The sequence below is a fragment of the Lactuca virosa genome, chromosome 6, assembly GCF_052849685.1.
Source record: "Lactuca virosa cultivar CGN04683 chromosome 6, Lactuca_virosa_CGN04683_v6, whole genome shotgun sequence".
Classification (NCBI taxonomy): domain Eukaryota; kingdom Viridiplantae; phylum Streptophyta; class Magnoliopsida; order Asterales; family Asteraceae; genus Lactuca; species Lactuca virosa.
This window is the reverse complement of record NC_136431.1, coordinates 133,122,432-133,145,673: the sequence shown is the minus strand read 5'-3', so window position 1 is coordinate 133,145,673 and position 23,242 is coordinate 133,122,432. Positions and strand designations below refer to the sequence as shown.

The following is a 23,242-nucleotide window of genomic DNA, read 5'->3' as shown; positions in this document are numbered from 1 at the left end:
TCCATCACGGATGCCATATTATGTATAAAACAAGTTATATGCTTATGCAATGAGCATATCATAAGATACCAATAAGATACATGGGAAATTCATTAGATTGCTATAAGGACATTCTATAAGGTATTTACGAAGAACTAGAGAATGTTTAGGAGTTATTCAGTTTTGAAGAAGATCTTTATCTAAATTCTTATATAAGATTCTAACTTCAGAACAAATAGAGATTATTATAAATTATAATTAGGTTATGACTTCATTATGAATGAAAATAAGTTTTTTTTGGAATTAGCTTCAAGAAAAACATAATTACACAATTTACTACAGAATAAGAATGCATTGTTACTTCAGAAACTACAGTCTAATGTAGTTGGACGAATAAGTTCAATGAAAAACTAAATGTTTAGGAGTTATTCGGTTTTGAAGAAGATCTTTATCTAAATTCTTATATAAGATTCTAACTTCAAAACAAATAGAGATTATTGTAAATTATAATTAGGTTATGACTTCATTATGAATGAAAATAAGTTTTTTTGGAATTAGCTCCAATAAAAACATAATTACACAATCTACTACAGAATAAGAATGCATTGTTACTTCAGAAACTACAATCTAATATAATTGGACGAATAAGTTCAATGAAAAACTAGGTTCAGTCCTTCCATTCAAGGATCACCTAGAAATCTTTTGTGACTTCAAGGGTGTTCTTAATTAAGATAAGAAATCTAAGTCACATCAGAACCCCAATCATATTATCCAATATATTTAACTATACTTGAAATAAAGTTAAATATGGGGATGACCGTATTCGCGAAATCCACACAAATTAAATTTAGTCACACCCATTAACAAAGACCTACCATAAGATAAGCATGAAAGGTCACACTTCATCTATAGGACTTCATTATTCTAGAAATGGGATTTGATTTGGATTTAGTATTTGGATATTGGACATTATGATAACAACTATTATATTGTTTTGATATACTAGGATATGATCTTTACATTAATATTGGATGTGTTTTATATTAACATGTTTAATCCATGAATAATATAATTATTCTAAAATTCCATAGTCGATCATTATTATTGGAGCTATTATGAAGTAAGATTAATATGAATTAGATTTGTTGACTATCAGAAGATGATAATGGGCAAAAGGTTGCAACCAAGATTCATAAGTACTTATCAGAGAACACTTATCGCTTCAAGATCACTTCATGCATCGCTATCATGACTGATACTTCATAAAGGTACTATATTTGTATCCTTAATACGTGAGATGATCGGGGCAAGGCGAATGCGTGATTGTACACATCATCCAGGTATTTATGTTGAGAGATTTTTTTGGATACTCTGATTTTTATGACTATGTTTGGAGACAATGTTTTGTATGACGTATGGTTTATGAAAATGGTTTCTGAAAAATAAAAATTTTATCATGATTTTTGGGACGTTACACAACCCGCAAACCCATTTCATTTTTTTTATTTTTTAAAGGTTATTATCGTTTTAAAGAAGGCTCCATCGGAGATGGTTCACTATTTGGCGAAGACACCAACACATTTTGTCATGCATTATCAAGTATTGCTTCTTGTCCAGCGGTATTAGGTATTTCTCTCCCTCCTTCTGGTCGAGGGTTCAAGTATCGTCGTGGACATATGTGTATTTAAGAAGTACTTTAGGAATAGATTAAATTTGTTATTCAAAAAAAATTGCAAGCGTTGCTGCATAACCCCCTCTTAGCCACCCTGAAAGGAGCCTGGGAAGATTTGAACCCAAGACCTCCCTATTAGAAGATTCACCATAAAATATATTATATTTAATTTATACGACTATACGTATCCGCCTATGTGTGTTGTGTGCCTAAATCAAACCAGTCATAACTATTACACAAATAATATTTGGGTTTTGTTGATCCCATTTGAACGATTGGCCATTGCGGAACAAATCTTCTTCTTCAAAAATATGAAAATCCAAACTCGAACAAACATCAAATCTAATATGGATGCTCACTGAATATTCTCCCCCTATTATTGATCGAAAATGTAATGAGAAAAAAAATATTTCAGGCAAGAGAACGTTGGATATCAGGAGCTTCGCATGCTCCCCCTTGATGTGAGAAGGGTCTCAAAGATACATAAAGTATATTAATACTTCCAAGGTCATTTGTAGTTGGTTGATTCTGCTGCTTTGCTACACGATTAAACTCTGATAACAATAAAGAACATCAGCTGTGAAATCTTTGTAAACTGAAGAAAGGCTGAATGACCAACTGCTGACCCACGAATTACTTGTAACAACCGAGAGGGGTCTGCTGGTCCGGCAGATATCACCTCAGACACTGTTGGCCAAAGACTTCGGAAAAATAAAATCCTTAGTCAGAAGTTGTTGAGCCAAGACTTCTGATCCGTCAATCATGTGTCTAAATATGGTCCGTCGACCTCGATTTAATGGTCAGTGACAAGGAGTGGAATAACATCCACATTATTGAGATCAGCCATGAGTAGAAGATATGAAAACCATAAGATTTGAAACTTGAAAATCCAAAAATAAGATGCATTTCTTGAAGTATTTTCGGATATAAAATTGTTTGAGCACTTGTTTGAAGATAACAAAAATCTTTCAATGTTCTTCAAACACAAGATTTTGATCAATGTGTAAGTGGGTAAGGCAAATTGGTGTAAAAAAAATAATTGGTTAAAAAAATTGGTAAAACTAAAAAATGAATTAATTGGTGTAAAAAAATGAAGTGTTTTTCTTTTGGTCAGAAGGTAGAAACAGTCGAAAGAGTTTGAGTGTCGGATGGTCTTCAGATCAGAAGTAATTTTCCGATCAGAAGGGATGAGATCTAGAGGAATTTATCAGAAGAGTTTGAAGATCAGAGGGTTTTGTGAGAAACTTCTGTAGTGGAGAAGGTTTGGGTAGGAAACTCCTGTAGTGGAAGAGATGGTTGGTGATGGAAGGCTTAGATCACAAGGATATATCAGGATAGGTGATGTACCGAAGAATTAAATCAAAAGAGAAGTTTTGATCAAAAGAAAATAAATTCTTCAGTACTTGGATAAATGGTGTAGAGGGTTTGTGGGTCCAGAAGCGAAGAGATAATTCTTCAGACAGAAGTTTTTTTTTAGTCAAAGAGAAGAAAAAAATCAACGGAAGCTTCTCTAGGTGATAAGTGACCGAAGGAAAGGTTTTTGGGTTCAGAGGTTTCGGGAATAAAGGCAAAAATAAAAAATTAAATAAGGATAAAAATGTCTATGGGGTTTTCTATTGGCTGAAAAATAAAATGAGGTAAGGTGCAGATGGGAAAAGATTGGTTACCTTGTTTGACTTTTAGGATATATATATATATATATATATATATATATATATATATATATATATATATATATATATATATATATATATATATATATATATATATATATATATATATATATATATATATATATATATATATATATAGAGAGAGAGAGAGAGAGAGTCGAAATAATGTACCGATGTACAGCTATGAGAAGGACCCGGTTATGAGGTGTCATCAATTGGATGGAGGCGTGAATACCAATCGCTAAAGAGGAGAATGGACAAAATCTTCAAGTGGGGCCGACGGAACCAGCTATCGCATGCATGTTGGATGCGTCATGAAGACAATCGATGTAATAAACTAAAGAACAAGATGAATCAAATGATTTTCATAGATAGAAAGAGTAGAAAGTGTTACATGAAGAACAAGTGGCTAGGTAAAGAAATTCCCAGTCACACTCTCTCTAATCTGAATTACTACATTGAGGTGCACACATACAAATGACCACTCCCTCTTTGTTTACAGAGAGAGATGTACCTTCTACACATTAAATAAAGGAAAAATACTAACCTAGCTATCACTCAGCATTGGAGAACATTTCTATCTCCAACAGGTTCAGGGGTCAACCCCCTAACCCAAATTTGACCCGTGAACCCATATAATTAAACATGTTAGCGGGGTTGTGTCCAGGTTGAAGTTTCCAGTCCGCCAACCTATGACTGTCTAAACCCGACACAATTTCCACCCCTAATTTGTTGTGTTCATATGTATTTTTCCAACCGTTCTGCTCCTGTTCACAAAGGGAGATGGTACATGGCAGGTTGATCTATTAAAAAGAAAGGAAAAGTTAAAAAGATGGCATATATTACATTAGGGGACATAATAGTTACGACCATAGAGCACACTGTTATATCCATCCCACTTGATGGTTTTTTGAGGAAGTTGATGTTTGCTTTCACCATTTATTTATAGCATCACAATCAATCTTCTACTCAACCATGTTGTTCTTTTAACTATCTTAGGGATTGTTTGATATTTGCTAATTGGGTTAGAGCTGTCTAAGTTTCCAGTCCGCCAACCTATGACTCTCTAAACCCGACACAATTTCCACCCCTAATTTGTTGTGTTCATATGTATTTTTCCAACCGTTCTGCTCCTGTTCACAAAGGGAGATGGTACATGGCAGGTTGATCTATTAAAAAGAAAGGAAAAGTTAAAAAGATGGCATATATTACATTAGGGGACATAATAGTTACGACCATAGAGCACACTGTTATATCCATCCCACTCGATGGTTTTTTGAGGAAGTTGATGTTTGCTTTCACCATTTATTTATAGCATCACAATCAATCTTCTACTCAACCATGTTGTTCTTTTAACTCTCTTAGGGATTGTTTGATATTTGCTAATTGGGTTAGAGCTGACAGGGTTAGAAGTTCTAACTGAGTTAACTTCAGACTAAAACTTCTTGTTTGATTTTCATCTGACTGATAGTGCAAAATGACTATATTACCCTCAGACAATATATTTTATAATAATTCATTTATGATTTACCATTTAATTTATAACATTATATTTTTTATAAAAACATTCAACCCACAGCAAAAAGTAAAGAGATTAAAGATTTAAAACTTAATAAACATTGTTGAATGATCACATGGAAATGATTGAAAAGTCACTCATCCAAGGGTCCCATGTATTATGCATGAAAAAATGATCATCATGTCTAACAGAATCAACCCTTGAGGTAATGTTAATGATGTTTGATACTTCAAATCTCTAGGGGTTGTATATGTAGAAAAGTTTGATTTGCATCCTTCATCATCCATCATAATAGAAGAACAATATTATTTAAGCCGATGGATTTGCTTTTTTAGTTGCAGCCTATGATTACATCATTCAAATATATCAGGCACCAAAAGTAAAATTCCATTATTCTTTTTCTTAGCAAAAATGGGATATTACCTATCTTGATGAAGCTTTTCTAATTGATCAGAGTTCAATTCAGTAACATTTTCAATGAGATCATTTGATATGGAAATAAGCATATCCCTCATCTTGCAAATGGGTTGCAGCTTCTGGCAAGTTCCTAGTTGAAACAATTTTGGAAGTTGCATGCCTTAAAATACCATGAGTACAGTGATACAATCCATATAATAATGTGAGATTTGTTTATATAATGTTTTAAATTACATGCCTTTGGGTATCTCCAACCCTACATTTTAAAACCATTTTTACACTATAAATTATACTATAATGCTCCAACCCTATACTATACCTAACAATATATATATAGTGTTGGATTTTAGTGTAATGCAATATACAGTGTTGGATTTTAGTGTAACACTAAATATAATGTCGAATAAAGAACAATATACCTAGAATACTCTTTTTAGTGTTAAATATAGTGTAATGGCTAGGTGGGTTTTAGTGTATACACTTCTTTAAGACTATAATTATATATATAGTGTAAAAAATATAATGTTAAGGGTTGGAGATGGTCTTAAAACCATGACCACATTACTTGCAGCTGGGGTGAAGGGTGGAGAATTTGAGATTGATTGATGTATTGTGCAAGATGATTGAAAGTGTTTGATGCACATCCAAATTCAGCAATTAAGATAACCCCCATATTTGTGCATTCCGGTTTCATGTTATATAACTATATATTTTCATAACTCCAATTGAGATGACAAAAACAGACAAATACTAACAGATGTCTAACATAGGAAATCGAGATTAGCATATGAAAGGAATGCAATCTAATTTCAGCATTAAGGTAATATTTCTTTCAACATCTCATTTCAAAAAATAAGCAAACCCAATCTGATTTCAGCGGGGTATTCAATATGCATTTCATTAAATGCCAAAGTATCTGATTTCTTTCCAACAGCTAATCTACATTGGTACTTCTAATATTGCTTTCATACAACCAACTGAACTTTGTCCTATCCTTCTGTTTTTCACTCACTTCAGATTTTGTTGGCTGTTAAAATACACTGCTTTTTAACAAAATGGGCAAAATATCATAAGACATTCAAGCATGTTAAACATATCATCACCTTCCAATGGAATATAAAGTCAACAACTAAAAGTTATCAAGTATATAACAAACAGAACCAAAAAAACTCAGGCAGCTCGGGTTTTACAAATTTGGTTTGTGAAGAAAAAGAAAATTCTTAGACTATTGCATTTGCTGCACTAGCAATTCTTGGCCACAGATCAGCACATTCCTTCCCAATTGGTCCAGTGATTGCAGACCCTAAAAAATAAATGATAAGTAAAACAAACTTTTCACCATTCAATAATCAAATAAAACAATCAAAATATGCCATTTACCTTTCATTTCTCCTTTTGGGTTGACAATAACACCGGCATTATCTGTTACCATATAAAAGACACAACATATTAGGAACGGCATAGTTTTAATAAGATGATTTAAAACATAAAGTGTACAATGTCTTCGTTAGAATGAAGGCAAATGTAGCAATCAGATGTAGCAGTTGCAAGCTTGAAAAGAACAACTGTAACGATTGATCACAGATTGATTTTCCAGACGTGTAACAATATCAACCAATCAAAATGACAAGATATTTAACTAGTCTGGATAACATTTTCCATTCACTAACATTAAATAACAATAAACGGGTCACATAACATGCAATAACATTTTACCTATTCACCATGATTACACTCAATTTACAAAAGAAAGACCAATACATCCCAAAGAAAACAGAAAAGAAAAATTGAAGTTTGGTTTATGTCAAGTCTACATGGAGCAGATGAGTGCTTAATTAGCATTAGAACATCTGTAACGATAGATTTAGTTTATATTCCAGACGTGTAACAGCATCAAACAATTAAAATGAAAAGATACTTGACTAGTCTGGTTAGATTTTCAAAAGGATCTTTTTTAAAATAAGAGACAGGTCCCAATCGTTAAAAACCAAACAAAAATCATGCAAATGTAATGGAAGGATTCAAAGGAATACGAAAGATAACGAGTAATACCTTCAAAGTACATGAAGACGCCATCCTTTCGGCGCCATGGCTTGCGTTGTCTGACAATTACAGCAGGCATCACTTTCTTACGAAGATCAGGTTTTCCTTTCTTCACAGTAGCCATCACCATATCTCCAACACATGCTGAAGGCAACCGATTCAAACGTCCCTTGATTCCCTTTACGGATATTATGTAAAGGTTCTTTGCGCCGGTGTTATCAGCACAGTTCACCGTCGCCGCCACTGGCAGACCCAGTGACATTCGAAATTTGTTACCCGCAGAACCTCCCCTTCCTGCATACAATGCACATTGAAAAATCAAACCCTTGAAGGTTAGAAACGGACAGAAACAAGGATCATAAATCAATTGGAAGCACTTGTAATGAAATATATGAATATAAACGAAAACACTCTTCTGATCATTTACCTCGCTTCGACATCTTTATGAAACGATGATCAATTAGGGTTTAGAGTTGGACGTGTGTATTTATAGTAGCTTGCTCTGAAGTTAGGGTTTCAGTCTTTCAGATTCAAGATTGGGCTAATGTATTCAAATTGGCCCTATTAAAATTATGGGCTCTATGTATTGTAGCCTAAGGGTGTGTGTTTTTACCATATTTGACTTATAATTTTTTGGTTATTATTAGTGAAAATATATTTTATTGGAATGCACCTCAAAAAGCTAAGGTTGTTTTTTAGAAGACTATTCTTATTTTTTATAAATATTTTTAAAAAATATAATTGAGTTTTTCATTCTTAGTTTTCAACAAAAAATTTAGAAAACAAATCTAATAGAAAATTTTGAGAAACCATAAAAATCAATTTTCTAATTTTCATACAACTTGGAAAATATAAAATTTTCATTTTTGGAAAATTTTTGAAAATTGAATCCACCAAACGTGTTTTCAAGATTTTCATTTTCATTTGAAATTTTTTTATGGAGAATTGGAAAAAGTTTCACAATCAAACGCACCCTAAATATCTCTAAATTATATGTTTCATATTCAATTAAAACAAATCCAGGTAAATGTGGTAAAATCACATAGAGTGGTGTGTTTGTAATCCATTTAAACACTATATATAAAGAAGGTTATCCAAATCAATATAATACAAGATAAAACATCATCTTGAACCATATTCATTTAAAACTTTCAAAACTTCTCAACTTATCATACTTAATTTGTTGGTTAATTGAAATTTTTTGCCTATATAAGAGCATTATTTTCATGCTTTTGTTATCCATGTTTTCCTCTCGTCCTCTTTTCATTATTGTTATCAAGCATACATGAATATGAAAAGAATGTTTATATAAACATACATGTTCAATAGAAAAATAATACTAGAAGAGATATGTAGAATAAGAGGAGAAAGTATGTGTAGGTGTATTTTATTACATACATATTGAGCCAAGAACTCGAGATTGTGGGTGAAAAAAAAGATTGACGATAGCCATACAATCTCTAAACATGAGTTGAATGATGAAAGATATCAAGAAGAACTAAAGATTGGTATAATTAATCTAAATTTTGAAAGACTACAAGTTATTTGGGTATCTTTCTTTGTTTCACTTTATGTCATCATTTTTCCTTTCACTTTCTTTAGATTTAAAGAAAAAATTTATGGTTATACTATAACATCCCAAAAATAAGACCCAAAAATTTTATTTTTAATTTAATAAAACGGTATTTTAAAACATTGTCATACAACCAAGATAGACCAAAGTATATCACTACATTACAAAATGCAGAATAAAGTGGTGTGTGCTCTGCAATCATCCCGGGTTCTTCCTTTTCGAGCCAAAGCTCGGTGAGTTCCCCAAAATACCACATATCATATATAATAAACACATATTGGGCCCCCGCCCTTCATCGGACCCCGCCCGACATTGAACCCTGCTCGGCTTACGGATCTGTCAACCACCAGGCCCCGCCTGACATCGGACCCCGCCCGATACTCATATAAACATATAAACATATAATCATACTAACACATGCGATAATCACAAAGATAATAGTATACAATATATCCATCGGGCCTCGCCCGACATCGAGCCCCGATCGGTATACATACCAATGCATACACATGCAAGATTCATGCAGACATCTAGCATCCTAACATAATAAACCATAGGCCGACATTGGTGCCTTCGACCCGCTAAAACACAGTGACGAAACTCACCTCAAACTTCTGAATCTCACAGATAAATCTATGGCTGTTGGTCCGAAAATCCCCGCGCTATCATCATAAAATAACATTCAATTAATAATTAGATCCTCACTTATACTAAGAGTCTAAACGAGGGTAAAAGACCATTTTAACCTTTACCTAACTTGGCCCAAGGCCAAGGCCCAAACCAACTACTTAAGAGGCCCAATTCCAAAAATGGACACCCAATGCCCAAATATGGCCCAAAACCGAGAAGCCCAAAATCCGAAGACCGCCTGCTGAGTATGCGGGGCGTACTCAGTTCGTACGGTTAGCGTACTCCCTCTCGGGCTAGTACGCGCAGCGTACCAGCTTGGTACGCCCAGCGTACTCCCCAGTTACCACCCCACTTCATTAAGCACTTAATCCATTGAGACTTCAAGCCAAACTCTCAAATCTGATTCCTTTGGGTGACTTTTCACGTAAAGTTGGAAACTTTACATACATGCATGTCTTAATGGGGCTCAAGAGCTCAAAAAGAACTTAACCAAGGTCTTAACACATGCATGGTCCAAGATACATCATAAAGCTTGCATTTTTATAAATAAGGAGACCAAAAGAAGCCTAGATCTAACACCATAACTTCTGGAGTGAGTCAAGAAGCTCACCAACCACTCCAAGGACTCAAAAAGCATAAAATAACAACATAACTAGATCTAGCATCTGTTGGATTAGGTGTCTAAGCCCATAACTATAATTGGTATGTACTTGACCCGATAGTAGCATGATCCTTTTGGGTTGCCTTCACCAAAGCAATTTGATAGGATGCATATTTGAGAAAGAGGTTATTTGTGATTTATTAATACATTATATGAATAATATATTAATTGAGAAATCATATTATTTAATTGGTATTGATCAAGAATTATTTTGGAATTAATTTGTAACAACGTAAATTTCCAAAACAAATTTTCATTTTTAAAACATACTTTTATTCATAAGGTAATATCAAAACATAATGTATCCAATGTTATCATAACAAAACATATCCCAGAATCTCAAGACATAAACTCCATGAGTGTGTACGGATCATGCCGACGCCTTCTCGCGATCCTCGCTAGTACCTGAAACACATAACACAACAACTGTAAGCATAAATGCTTAGTGAGTTCCCCAAAATACCACATACACACATACGCCACTCAAGGCTATAAGACCTTCCGGTCACTGTGTCTCAGAGGACTTCCGTCCCACAACCCTGGTAGACCTTCCGGTCCTACCCGTAATGACCTTCCGGTCCATATCATCTTGACCTTCCGATCCATATCATAATGACCTTCCGTTCCTTAGCATTCATAACATACATAACACATCCATATCATATAACAGCATACATCACATACATCTCATAGAATATAAGACCTTCCGGTCACACATAGGTACCACTCTAGGTACAGTATAGTGAGAAGACTCACCTCGTACGAAGTCGGATAAACTCTCGTGCTTGACGTCCCGACCTAGCCTCCTCCTATCATACGAATAACATTCCTGATCAAAACCCTCTCATAGCCTCATCTCTAAAGGTTGGGTAGAAGGCCATCCTACCCCTCCCTGAACTCCCCTGAATCAGCTTGACCAAAACCCTAAGGTCAACTGAAGTCAACGGTCAAACTTTGACCCGACTCGTCGAGTGCACATGGGCGACTCGGCGAGTCCATGCGGGTCCTCAGAATCCTTCTAGTCTCACTTGGCATGTCGAGTCATCCCTTCACTCGACGGGTTACACCTGTCACGAATCGCGGGGCAACCCCGACTCGACTCGTCGAGTCTACTTATGGACTCGGCGAGTAGCGTCCATGGCAACACTCAAATGACCTTCTGAGGTCAGATCCGCTTCTCTAATCTATAGATCTACCCTCCCCATCTACAATAATCACGTAAAGGTCCGACCTTTACACTCATGCAACACAAATAGGGCTCTCTTTGGTGAAATCATCTCTAAAAAGGCAACCTAAGATCATTTCTTCCATGGAACAACATAAAGCAGGTTGGATAAGGCTCTTTGGACCTCTAAAGGTCCAGATCCAGAGTCTAACACTCAAAGGGACAATATACTCATCATTTCAAGCCAATAAAAGGGTATAGAAAACCCTAAATTCAAGGATCTCATACTAAACAGAAGAAGGGATCGATTTACTACCTCAAAGTTACAGATCCAAGCTGGAAATCCACAGAATAGCAATCCCCTTGACCTCCTCTTGCTGGAAACACCTTCTTCTTTGCAAAATCACACTAATAAGGATCAAAAAGGCTCTCTCTCTTATACCACTCGTTCAAGCTCTTTAGGGTTTCTCTCTCTGGTATGGTAGCCGCAATTGAGGGCTATAAGGACCCTTAAATAGGGCACATGCCCAAAGATTTAGGGTTTCTGTCCACAGCGCGGACTCGTCGAGTCCACCCATCGACTCGTCGAGTCCCTTCATTAATCCAGTCAGCAAATCGCGATCCTACTCGACGAGTCTAGGCGTCAATTCGTCGAGTCCCTCCTCTTAATTCAAAATAAATGAATAACATAGAATACCTGGGAATCCGGATGTTACAATTCTCCCCCACTAGAATCAGACTTCGCCCTCACAGTCTCGCTCGGCGTACAACTCTGGATGCTGCTCCCGCATCTCTAACTCCGGCTCCCAAGTCAGCTCGGACCCTCTCCGATGTTGCCACTGGACCTGAACCAGGGGCACCTCCTTGTTCCTCAGAACCTTGATCTTCCGATCCAGGATCGCGATCGGTCTCTCAACATAATTCAGGCTCGCATCTACCTGAATATTCTGCAGCGGCACCACCGCTGTCACACCCCGATCCTTGTCGGAATCGATCAAGGCGTGATATATTGTTCAAAGTCTCATGACAACTATGTTATAATATGATTAGATTCAATTAAGTACTAAGTATGCAAACAAGATCCACAACATACAAATACATATCCAAATACGAACAACATTTATTACATCAAATTTAAATTGTCTTGTGGATTTCTAAGGCGCAACCTATTTTTCATCATTCTTCCTTCTTCAAATCTGCACCATGGGTAAAAACAGGTCAACTACGAGAGTTGGTGAGTAATCAAATTTTAGTAGAGAAAATTGTGAAGTTGAAACATTTATAATTTGAAATTTGTTTTCTTTTGAAGTCGCCAAACAATTGTATTTGAGATAAATGTTTATAAATCAAAAATTGATTAACAAATGATAACAAAAACAATAAGTCCTCACCCTATATATATATATATATATGTATACATATAAATATATATAGGATGGAGCATCTAATCATCATACACACTCAACCACGTGTGATCAATCACCTTAGCGTCCCAAGGCGGGGTGGTCAACCCAATAGCACTATTATTGTCCATGACGTACCTCAAGAATACGGGCATAGTCATGGAGATTAGACTAAAAATGGTAATGCACTACAAGTACATGTAGCGTAAACAAACAATAGTTATACAATTAATGACTCACGTATAAATGTCCCAACAATGTCTCAATTGTGATAAAACAATAAAATGAAGTTGAAATATATTAGAACCACATGATACACCCCAAAAGTATTGAAAAATTATAAAGTATGGGGTAGATTACTCACTGTAGTCCCAAAACGAAATGCGTGTGTCGTACGATAGACGATTCGGGTCAAAATGGCGTAGAACCTAATATAATTAATAGTTTTGGTTTAGGAACTGCTAAACAAGAATGAAGTATTAATACAAATAATTAGACACGTATTCTTATATTAGATGAATTAACAATAATTCATTTTGATTATAATATTAAGGTATTTATTTGTTAAATGAATTTTAAATTGAATTACTTACTTTGCATAATTAGTTTATATTTTCAATTTAGGCTAGATTTTAATAATTTCTTATTAAAATAATAACTTGCCTAATTATAATTATTTATAGATTTTAACAATTATTTATATGAAATAATCATTAAAATGCATTTTTACATGCTTAAATACTTAGGAAAATAGTTTTAAATAGTAAACAGTATTGAAAAATTATGAAATTATTAGGAAATCATTATTTCATACAATATGAATTACTGTAAAATTTGTATATTTTTCTGAACTGTTTTAGTATTTATTTAATATTTTAATGATTAAACAACACAAAATTCGGGAAAAATAGTAAATGATTCTCAAAAAATCTGTAAAATTAACCATAGTTTTATAACATGATGTAGAGCCCAGTGTATAAGTTTCAGATATTTGTTACTATGGGAAGTATTTTTTATATATTTCATTATTAATTAATCAATAAAATCATAAATAATAGTAAACAGTAATATAAATGCATGAAACTTCATATATCATGTTTAATCAGTATACAGGTCATCCCAGAATTTTCTCAGAATTTATTGAATGCAACAAGTATTTTATGTGAATTATTGCCCTACTTTATTGAAATAATTATGATAATTCAATAAAAATAAGTTATTTTCTGAAAATTTCCAGAACTTCTTATTTTATTGATGGTATTCTGAGAAAAATCAGGTTTATGAAAAAAATGAGTTTTAGATATTTTGGTGGATTTAATTTGTTTCTTGTATGAATTTGAAACTTTTAACAACATACCTTGATGAATGCTTCAAGAGGGATGAAGATTTGAGTATAATAGATTGTTCTTGGATGGAATATGAGTATTCTTGGAGGAAATTTCGAGATTGAGAGTGAGAGAAAGAATAGAGAAGATTTAAGTGGTGAAGAGAATAATGTGTTGGGAGAAAAAGGAAAGGAAAGTGGATGGGAGGTGTGAGTGGGAGACCATGAGAATAATCTTTTTGCTTTTGGTGGTCTTCATAATTTCCCACTAACACAAGCATCTTTTACATAATTAATATATGAGTTTTATAAAATTTAAAGTAAAGTTTATAAAAAATAGAGTTTTATAAAATTTAATGTAAAGTTTATAAAAATGGAGTTTTATAAAAGATAGGTTATTATTTGATTATAACAATCTACTTTGATTTGAAGTTTAATTAGAGAATTCAAGTTTGATTCTTTTAATTTAATTAGAGCATTATACTTTGATTTTATTTTTAATATGGTATCATAATTTACTTTGGTTATAGTTATAACGTTGTACAATACTATGTTGCTATTAACGTCAAGTTATATCGTATTGCATGGGTTTTGATCCTATTAGCGTCAAGTAATCTTGAGTAGGGTTTATTAAATTTCCAATTGGGTTGGGTTGACCCGAATCCATTTTAGGCGGATGTCACAGTCTCCCCTACTTTAGGAAATTTCGTCCCGAAATTTTAGAAGAGAGTACCTTAAGAGAAAAGTTGTGGGTATTTGGTACGCATATGATCCTCACGCTCCCATGTATACTCAGGTCCACGTGCCGACTGCCACCTGACCTTAACCAGGGGAATGCGACTTCTTTTGAGTTGCTTTTCCTTTCGGTCGGCAATTTCCAAGGGTTTCTCGGTAAATTGCATTGTCTCGTCGATTTGGATATCCTCGAGAGGAACATGAAGGTTCTCGTCTGCTAAACACTTCTTGAGGTTGGCTATATGAAATACTGGGTGAACTTTCTTAAGCTCTGTTGGTAGATCCAACTCGTAGGCTACTGGTCCGATCCTTTTTATGATCTTAAACGGGCCTACGTAGCGTGGTGCCAATTTACCCTTGCGTCCAAATCGAACCACACCTTTCCATGGGGACACTTTTAACATGACCATGTCACCTACGGTAAATTCAAGCGGTTTGCGTCGCTTGTCGGCATAACTCTTTTGTCGGCTACGAGATGCGAGAAGGTTATCGCGAATCTGAGTGATTTTGTCGGTTGTTTCCTGGATAAGCTCAGGACCAACGATTGGAGAATCCACTGTTGCGTGAATCACGTGGGACTCACCGATTTCATGCCAGCAAATAGGAGATCGGCATTTACGGCCATACAATGCCTCAAATGGTGGCATCTTGATGCTAGAATGATAACTGTTATTATAGGAGAATTCCACCAACGGTAAATGAGAGTCCCAGTTTCCTCCGAAATCCAAGACACACGCCCTCAACATATCTTCGAGTGTTTGAATTGTCCTCTCAGATTGACCATCGGTCTGAGGATGATAGGCGGTACTGAGATCGAGGCGGGTTCCCATGGCTGTTTGAAGTGATTGCCAAAACCGAGAGAGAAATCTCCCATCACGATCTGAAATGATGCTGAGAGGAATGCCATGCCGACTAACTATCTCGTTGATGTAAATCCGAGCAAGTTTTTCGACTTTGAAATTTTCCCGGATGGGAAGGAAATGAGCGGATTTGGTCAAACGGTCAATGATTATCCAAATGCTGTCGTGTCCTTTTGTGGTACGGGGAAGTTTGGTTACGAAATCCATGGCGATCGCTTCCCATTTCCACCTGGGGATTTCTGGTTGGACCAATAGTCCAGAGGGTCGTTGATGTTCTACTTTGACCTTGGAACATGTAAGACATTTGGCCACGAATAAAGCAATATCCTTTTTCATTCCCGACCACCAATAATTGGTTCTCAGGCCATGATACATCTTGTCAGTGCCCGGATGAATGGAATATCGGGTTTTATGGATTTCTTCCATCAGGAATATGCGAAGATTGTCACGATCTGGGATCCAGATGCGATCTTGATAATAGAAAATACCATCAGATTTGGTTTCCAACTCCCCATCAATTCCCGTGGGCATGTCATTTTCGGTAATTGCCGAGTGTTGGGCTCCTCGAATTCGGTCGCTGAGATTGGACAAGATAGGAGAACATATTAGATGAAATGCATGGGCATGTTCTTTTCGGCTTAACGCGTCGGCTACGACGTTTGCCTTGCCCGGATGATAGCGTATTTCACACTCGTAATCATTTAGGAGTTCGACCCATCGTCTTTGCCTCATATTGAGTTCCTTTTGATTAAGAATATGTTGCAAGCTCTTGTGGTCGGTGAAAATTACGCATTTAGTGCCGTAAAGGTAATGCCTCCAAATTTTAAGAGCGAAAATCACGGCACCGAGCTCCAAATCATGAGTCGTATAATTCCTTTCGTGGATTTTGATTTGTCGTGATGCGTAAGATATAACCTTTCCCCTTTGCATCAAAACACAACCTAGACCGAGATTGGAGGCATCGCAGAATACCACGAAATCTTCGGATCCTTCAGGGAGTGTAAGAATCGGAGCGTCACACAAACTTTGTTTAAGGGTTTGGAAAGCGTATTCCTGCTTGGGTCCCCAATCAAATGGTGTACCCTTGCAAGTGAGAGAAGTAAGCGGTAAAGCAATCTTTGAGAAATTTGAAATGAAACGCCGGTAATATCCGGCTAAACCAAGGAAGGACCGGATTTCCTTAGGGGTACGGGGGGCTTTCCAATCCTGGACTGCTTCAACTTTTGCGGGATCGACTAAAATACCCTTGTCACTTACAATATGACCAAGGAATTGTACCTCATTTAACCAAAACTCACATTTCGAAAATTTGGCGTAGAGCCGATTTCCTTGCAACGTTTGGAGAGTTAGGCGAAGGTGTCTTTCATGCTCTGCCCTTGTCTTGGAGTAAATGAGGATGTCATCAATAAAGACGATAACAAAATGGTCGAGATAAGGTTTAAATACCCGATTCATCAAGTCCATGAATACGGCAGGGGCATTTGTTAGGCCGAAAGGCATAACGGTGAACTCGTAATGACCATAGCGGGTTCGGAAAGCGGTTTTGGGGATGTCTTCTTCCCGTACTCGAAGTTGGTGATAACCTGAGCGAAAGTCAATTTTTGAGAAGCATGAAGCTCCTTGAAGCTGATCAAAAAGGTCGTCGATCCGAGGTAACGGATATCGGTTCTTGATGGTTAATTTATTTAACTAGTTTTAGATATTTTGGTGGATTTAATTTGTTTCTTGTATGAATTTGAAACTTTTAACAACATACCTTGATGAATGCTTCAAGAGGGATGAAGATTTGAGTATAATAGATTGTTCTTGGATGGAATATGAGTATTCTTGGAGGAAATTTCGAGATTGAGAGTGAGAGAAAGAATAGAGAAGATTTAAGTGGTGAAGAGAATAATGTGTTGGGAGAAAAAGGAAAGGAAAGTGGATGGGAGGTGTGAGTGGGAGACCATGAGAATAATCTTTTTGCTTTTGGTGGTCTTCATAATTTCCCACTAACACAAGCATCTTTTACATAATTAATATATGAGTTTTATAAAATTTAAAGTAAAGTTTATAAAAAATAGAGTTTTATAAAATTTAATGTAAAGTTTATAAAAATGGAGTTTTATAAAAGATAGGTTATTATTTGATTATAACAATCTACTTTGATTTGAAGTTTAATTAGAGAATTCAAGTTTGATTCTTTTAATTTAATTAGAGCATTATACTTTGATTTTATTTTTAATATGGTATCATAATTTACTTTGGTTATAGTTATAACGTTGTACAATACTATGTTGCTATTAACGTCAAGTTATATCGTATTGCATGGGTTTTGATCCTATTAGCGTCAAGTAATCTTGAGTAGGGTTTATTAAATTTCCAATTGGGTTGGGTTGACCCGAATCCATTTTAGGCGGATGTCACAACCGCCGACTCGTCGGCTATACACTTCCTCAATTGAGACACGTGGAAGGTATCATGAATCTGGCTCAACTCCGCAGGTAGCTCCAAACGATACGCTACCCTGCCCACCCTCGCGGTCACCCTGAACGGACCAATGTACCGGGGCCCCAGCTTGCCCCTCTTCCTGAATCGGATCACTTCTTTCCAAGGAGACACCTTCAGGAGTACGAAGTCTCCCACCTGAAACTCAAGCTCGGATCGTCGCCTATCCGCATAACTCTTCTGGCGACTCCGAGCTGTCAACAACCTCTGACTGACCTGTTGTATCTGCTCAGTCGTCTGAAGCACTATCTCAGTGCTACCCATCATGCGTTTCCCAACCTCTCCCCAACAAATGGGAGTCCGGCATCTCCTCCCATACAACAACTCGAAGGGAGGCATACCAATACTCGAATGATGGCTGTTGTTATAGGAAAACTCAGTCAACGGAAAGTACGTGTCCCAACTTCCTCCGAAGTCCAACACACATGCTCGAAGCATGTCCTCGAGCGTCTGAATCGTCCGCTCACTCTATCCGTCTGTCTGTGGGTGGTAGGCGGTACTGAAATGCAACCTCGTACCCAACTCCTCATGGAACTTCCTCCAGAACCTGGAAGTGAAACGTACATCTCGATCTGACACAATCGAGATCGGTACTCCATGACGCGATACCACCTCTCTCACATACAACTCGGCCAGCCTCTCTGCAGAAGAGCTCTCACTGATAGCAAGGAAGTGAGCGCTCTTCGTCAGCCGGTCAACAATCACCCAAATTGCATCGACACCCCTCGCGGTCCTTGGCAATTTGGTGATAAAATCCATGGAAATATGTTCCCACTTCCACTGGGGAACCTCAAGTGGCTGCAACTTTCCATGCGGACGCTGGTGCTCGGCCTTAACCTGGCGACAGGTCAAGCACCTCTCAACGAACCACGCAACATCCCTCTTCATACAGGGCCACCAATAGTCTTTCTTCAAATCTAAATACATCTTAGTGGCTCTGGGATGGATAGAGAACCTCGATCTATGCGCCTCCTCCATCAGAATGGTACGTGTCCCGCCTGTATACGGCACCCAAATCCGACCTTGAAAGGCCATCAGCCCTCGGCTATCGATAACGAACTCAGACACCTGCCCGATCACCCGCTCCCTCTTGCGGTTCTCTGGTATCACGGCCTCTGCCTGGGCCTCCCGGATGGTGTCCAACACCGGAGTCATCACCGTCAATCGCATACAAGTGTCTCGAATCGGGGCACTCTCTGCCCTACGGCTCAGAGCATCAGCTACAACATTAGCTTTGCCCGAGTGGTATAGGATCTCACAATCGTAATCCTTTACCACATCCAACCATCTCCTCTGGCACATATTCAGGTTGGGCTGATCCATCAAATACTTCAAACTCTTGTGGTCTGTGTATATGGTACACCGAACCCCATACAGATAGTGACGCCAGATCTTGAGGGCGAACACCACTGCCCCTAACTCCAGATCGTGGGTGGGATACCTCGCCTCATGAGGCTTCAGCTGCCTCGATGCATACGCTATCACATGCCCCCTCTGCATAAGCACCGCCCCTAACCCCGATATCGATGCGTCGCAGTACACCACAAAATCCTCCATTCCCTCTAGAAGGGATAACACCGGGGCTTCGCACAACCTCTGGCGAAGAGTCTCAAACGAGGTCTGCTGCTCCGGACCCCACGAAAAAGCAACGCCCTTCCGGGTCAACTTGGTGAGAGCCACGGCAATCTTGTAGAAATCCCTGATAAATCTCCGATAGTAGCCGGCCAACACCAGAAAACTCCTGATCTCGGTGGGTGATCTCGGCACCTCCCAACTCATCACAGCCTCAATCTTGGCCGGATCGACCTATATCCCATTCTGGTTAACGAGATACCCCAAGAACTAGACCTCTCGTAACCAGAACTTGCACTTGGAGAATTTGGCATAGAGCCTCTCCGATCTCAAAACTCCGAGAATCTCTCTCAGATGCTCCTCATGCTGCTCTCTAGATCTCGAATACACCAGAATATCGTCGATGAATACATTTACCGACCTGTCCAACATCGGTCTGCATACCCTGTTCATGAGATCCATGAACGCTGCTGGTGCATTGGTGAGCCTAAAAGGCATCGCCACAAACTCGTAGTGCCCATAACGAGTCCTAAACTTCGTCTTCTGGATATCCTCATCTCGCACCCTCATCTGGTGATATCCAGATCTCAAATCTATCTTGGAGAACCAAGATGCTCCCTGCAACTGATCGAACAGATCATCAATCCTCGGTAGTAGATAACGGTTCTTGACCGTCAACTTGTTCAACTCCCGGTAATCAATGCACATCCGGTGTGAACCATCCTTTTTCTTGACAAAAAGGATCGGCGCTCCCCAAGGTAAGCTACTCGGTCTGATAAATCCTTTCCCCAACAGCTCCTGAAGCTGTGAGGATAACTCCTGCATCTCTGGTGGCGCAAGGCGATAGGGCGCCTTGGCGATAGGCGCCGCTCCCGGAACCAAATCGATGCAAAACTCAACTTGCCTCTCGGGAGACATACCCGGCAACTCCTCGGGGAAAACATTCGGGAACTCACGTACTATCGGCACATCACTAACCGAACCCGGCCCCTCTGCGGCCACCCGTGAATCCATCACATAAGCCATAAACCCGCTACATCCCTGCTATAGGCTCTGCCTCGCTCTAGCATCCGAACAAAATGTTGAACCCGAACGGGTACCCTCGCCGTACTCCATAAGTAATCCCCCACTAGGGTCTCGTATCGTCACCAACTGTCGCTCGCAGTCTATAACAGCCCCAAATCGGCTCAACCAATCCATGCCCACTATGACACACACGCACCTCATCGCAATCGGGACTAGATCTATTGGGAACTCAACACCGAAGATCTCGAGTACACATCCTCGAATAACATCTGTAGCATACACCGCTCGCTCGTCAGCTATGGAAACTCGTAGAGGTCGACTCAACGCCTCCCGCTGGATACTGATGTGCTGACTAAACGCTAACGACACAAATGACCGACTCGCACCCGAGTCAAATAACACCAAAGCAGGTACAGAACTCACAAGAAAAGTACCTACGCATATCATAATATAAGCACAATATCTCAAACTCAGCATAAATAAATGAAAGAATACATACCAGCCACGACATCGGGCGCTGCGCAGACCTCCTCCGCTGTCAACTGGAAGGCTCTCCCGCGAGCCTTCGGTACCTCGGCCTTCACCGGCTGAACCTCAGTAGCTCGCACGGCAGCAGGGGCAGATCCCTGCAGTGCTCCCTGTGATGTCCCCCGTAGCTGCGGACACTCGACCTTCCGGTGTCCGGTTTGGTTGCAATGAAAGCAAACGATGAACCCCTTGGGGCAATCCTTGGCTATGTGCCCCTCGTTGCCACATTTGTAGCAAGCACCTAATCGACAAACCCCATCATGTCCCTTGCCGCACTTCCCACAAGTGCGGCCCTTCTGGCCTCCAGATCTCGAATCGGCGGGCTTTGCCCGCTTGGCTGCCGGCTGAGACTGTGCCAGCCGCCGGTCCCTCCCCTGAGACTCGGCCTCCTCCCGGGCCTGAGTCTCCAACTCAATCTCCCTCTTCCGGGCATTTGCCTGGAGCTCAGCAAATGTCCGGTATGATGAGTTCGCCACGAAGTTCCTGATATCCCTCCTCAAAATGCTCAAGTACCGACTCATACGTGCATGCTCAGACGACACGTGCTCAGGGCAAAACAACGCCCTCTCATGGAACATCTGTGTGATCACGGTCACTGACTCCGTCCCCTGCTTGAGGGACAAAAACTCCTGTGCCAACCGTTCCCTCTCCACCGGGGGAACGTACTTGTCTCTAAACATGATGGTGAACCTCTCCCAGGTCACCTCCGAAATCTCTGTAAGAGTGAAGTTCGCCGTCACAAACTTCCACCAGTCCTTCGCTCCCAAGCGAAGCTGGTTCAGTGCAAACCGAACCCTCAAATGCTCCGGACACGAACAGGTGTAGAAGCATCCCTCGATATCAGAAATCCATCTCATCGCAGCAATCGGATCCTGCATCCCATCGAACTCCGGTGGCTTCGTGTTGCTGAACTCCCGGAACAACATCGAGTCACCCCCCTGAGGTCTAGCAGCAGCAACAGCTGCAGTAGCTGCAGCAGCCGCAGCCTCAGTAACCGCTGCGTATCGCTCATCAAAGGTCTCAATCAATGTGGTCTTGATAGACCCAAACATCTCCGGAATCTCGGCTCGGATCGCCGCAGCCACCTCATCGTGGATCATCTGACGAAGCTCCTCGTCACTCACGCCGCTCGTCTCAGGTCTGTGGCGTGTCCCAACCATGATGTCTCTGAAATACAACATAAAATATCAGAGACTCGCTCGAGTATACTCGCACTCGATCACTCAACCCTACTTGTTCCCTAGTATCCTAAGGATTCTTACTTGGACTGCGCACTGATCTGGTGTCTTCAGTAGTACGGGCCCTATACTACAGTCCACACCGCATCAGTATTCACCCCAAGTCCTCCTCCTAGGATCCCATATCACAAGTACTCTACATCTCGCTAGCATAGGCTACCCTTCGGTAGACCTCTCATAAGCTCCTCACTGCTACCTACTCACTCTCAAGCATCTCATAGCAGCAGAAATCTTCCTAGGCTAAGGCATCACAAATGAGGCCACTCTAGTCCTAATATGAATACCTAGCCTACTCTAGCGTGCATAACATATCATAACATAACTCATAACACATAATGTAAGGGTATTTTGGGAAATCACCGTTCGGGCGCTGGCTGATCGTACACACTGCTTCCTTCTGTTTTTCTCAAATTCTTTTACTTTTTAGAAAATTGTTTATTTTATGAAAACTTTCTCAAATCCTCAGTTTGAGTTCAAATACACCCGAAGGTGCATCCGAATCCCTCAAACCAAGGCTCTGATACCAACTTGTAACAACGTAAATTTCCAGAACAATTTTTCATTTTTAAAACATACTTTTATTCATAAGGTAATATCAAAACATAATGTATCTAATGTTATCATAACAAAACATATCCCAAAATCTCAAGACATAAACTCCATGAGTGTGTACGGATCATGCCGGCGCCTTCCCGCGATCCTCGCTAGTACCCGAAACACATAACACAACAACTGTA

At 39.0% G+C, this 23,242-nt stretch overlaps 1 protein-coding gene across 1 annotated transcript; it reads right to left on the bottom strand.

Annotated features, from left to right (window-relative positions):
• Positions 1-6,345: 6,345 nt before the first annotated feature.
• LOC145121118 (large ribosomal subunit protein uL14) lies at positions 6,346-7,850 on the bottom strand. Its single transcript, XM_079056900.1, has 4 exons — positions 7,731-7,850; positions 7,313-7,597; positions 6,641-6,682; positions 6,346-6,563 (listed from the first exon to the last, which is right to left on the bottom strand). Exons 1-4 carry the CDS (start codon positions 7,741-7,743, stop codon positions 6,481-6,483), a joined length of 423 nt encoding a protein of 140 aa, XP_078913026.1. The 5' UTR covers positions 7,744-7,850; the 3' UTR covers positions 6,346-6,480.
• Positions 7,851-23,242: the final 15,392 nt, after the last annotated feature.

Bases quoted from the DNA above. Each gene is read 5' to 3' on its own strand.
- LOC145121118 (XM_079056900.1), bottom strand. The intron at 6,683-7,312 runs GTATTACTCGTT...ATATGGTAACAG, and splicing joins CGTCTTCATGTACTTTGAAG to ATAATGCCGGTGTTATTGTC. The intron at 6,564-6,640 runs GTAAATGGCATA...TTTATTTTTTAG, and splicing joins CCCAAAAGGAGAAATGAAAG to GGTCTGCAATCACTGGACCA.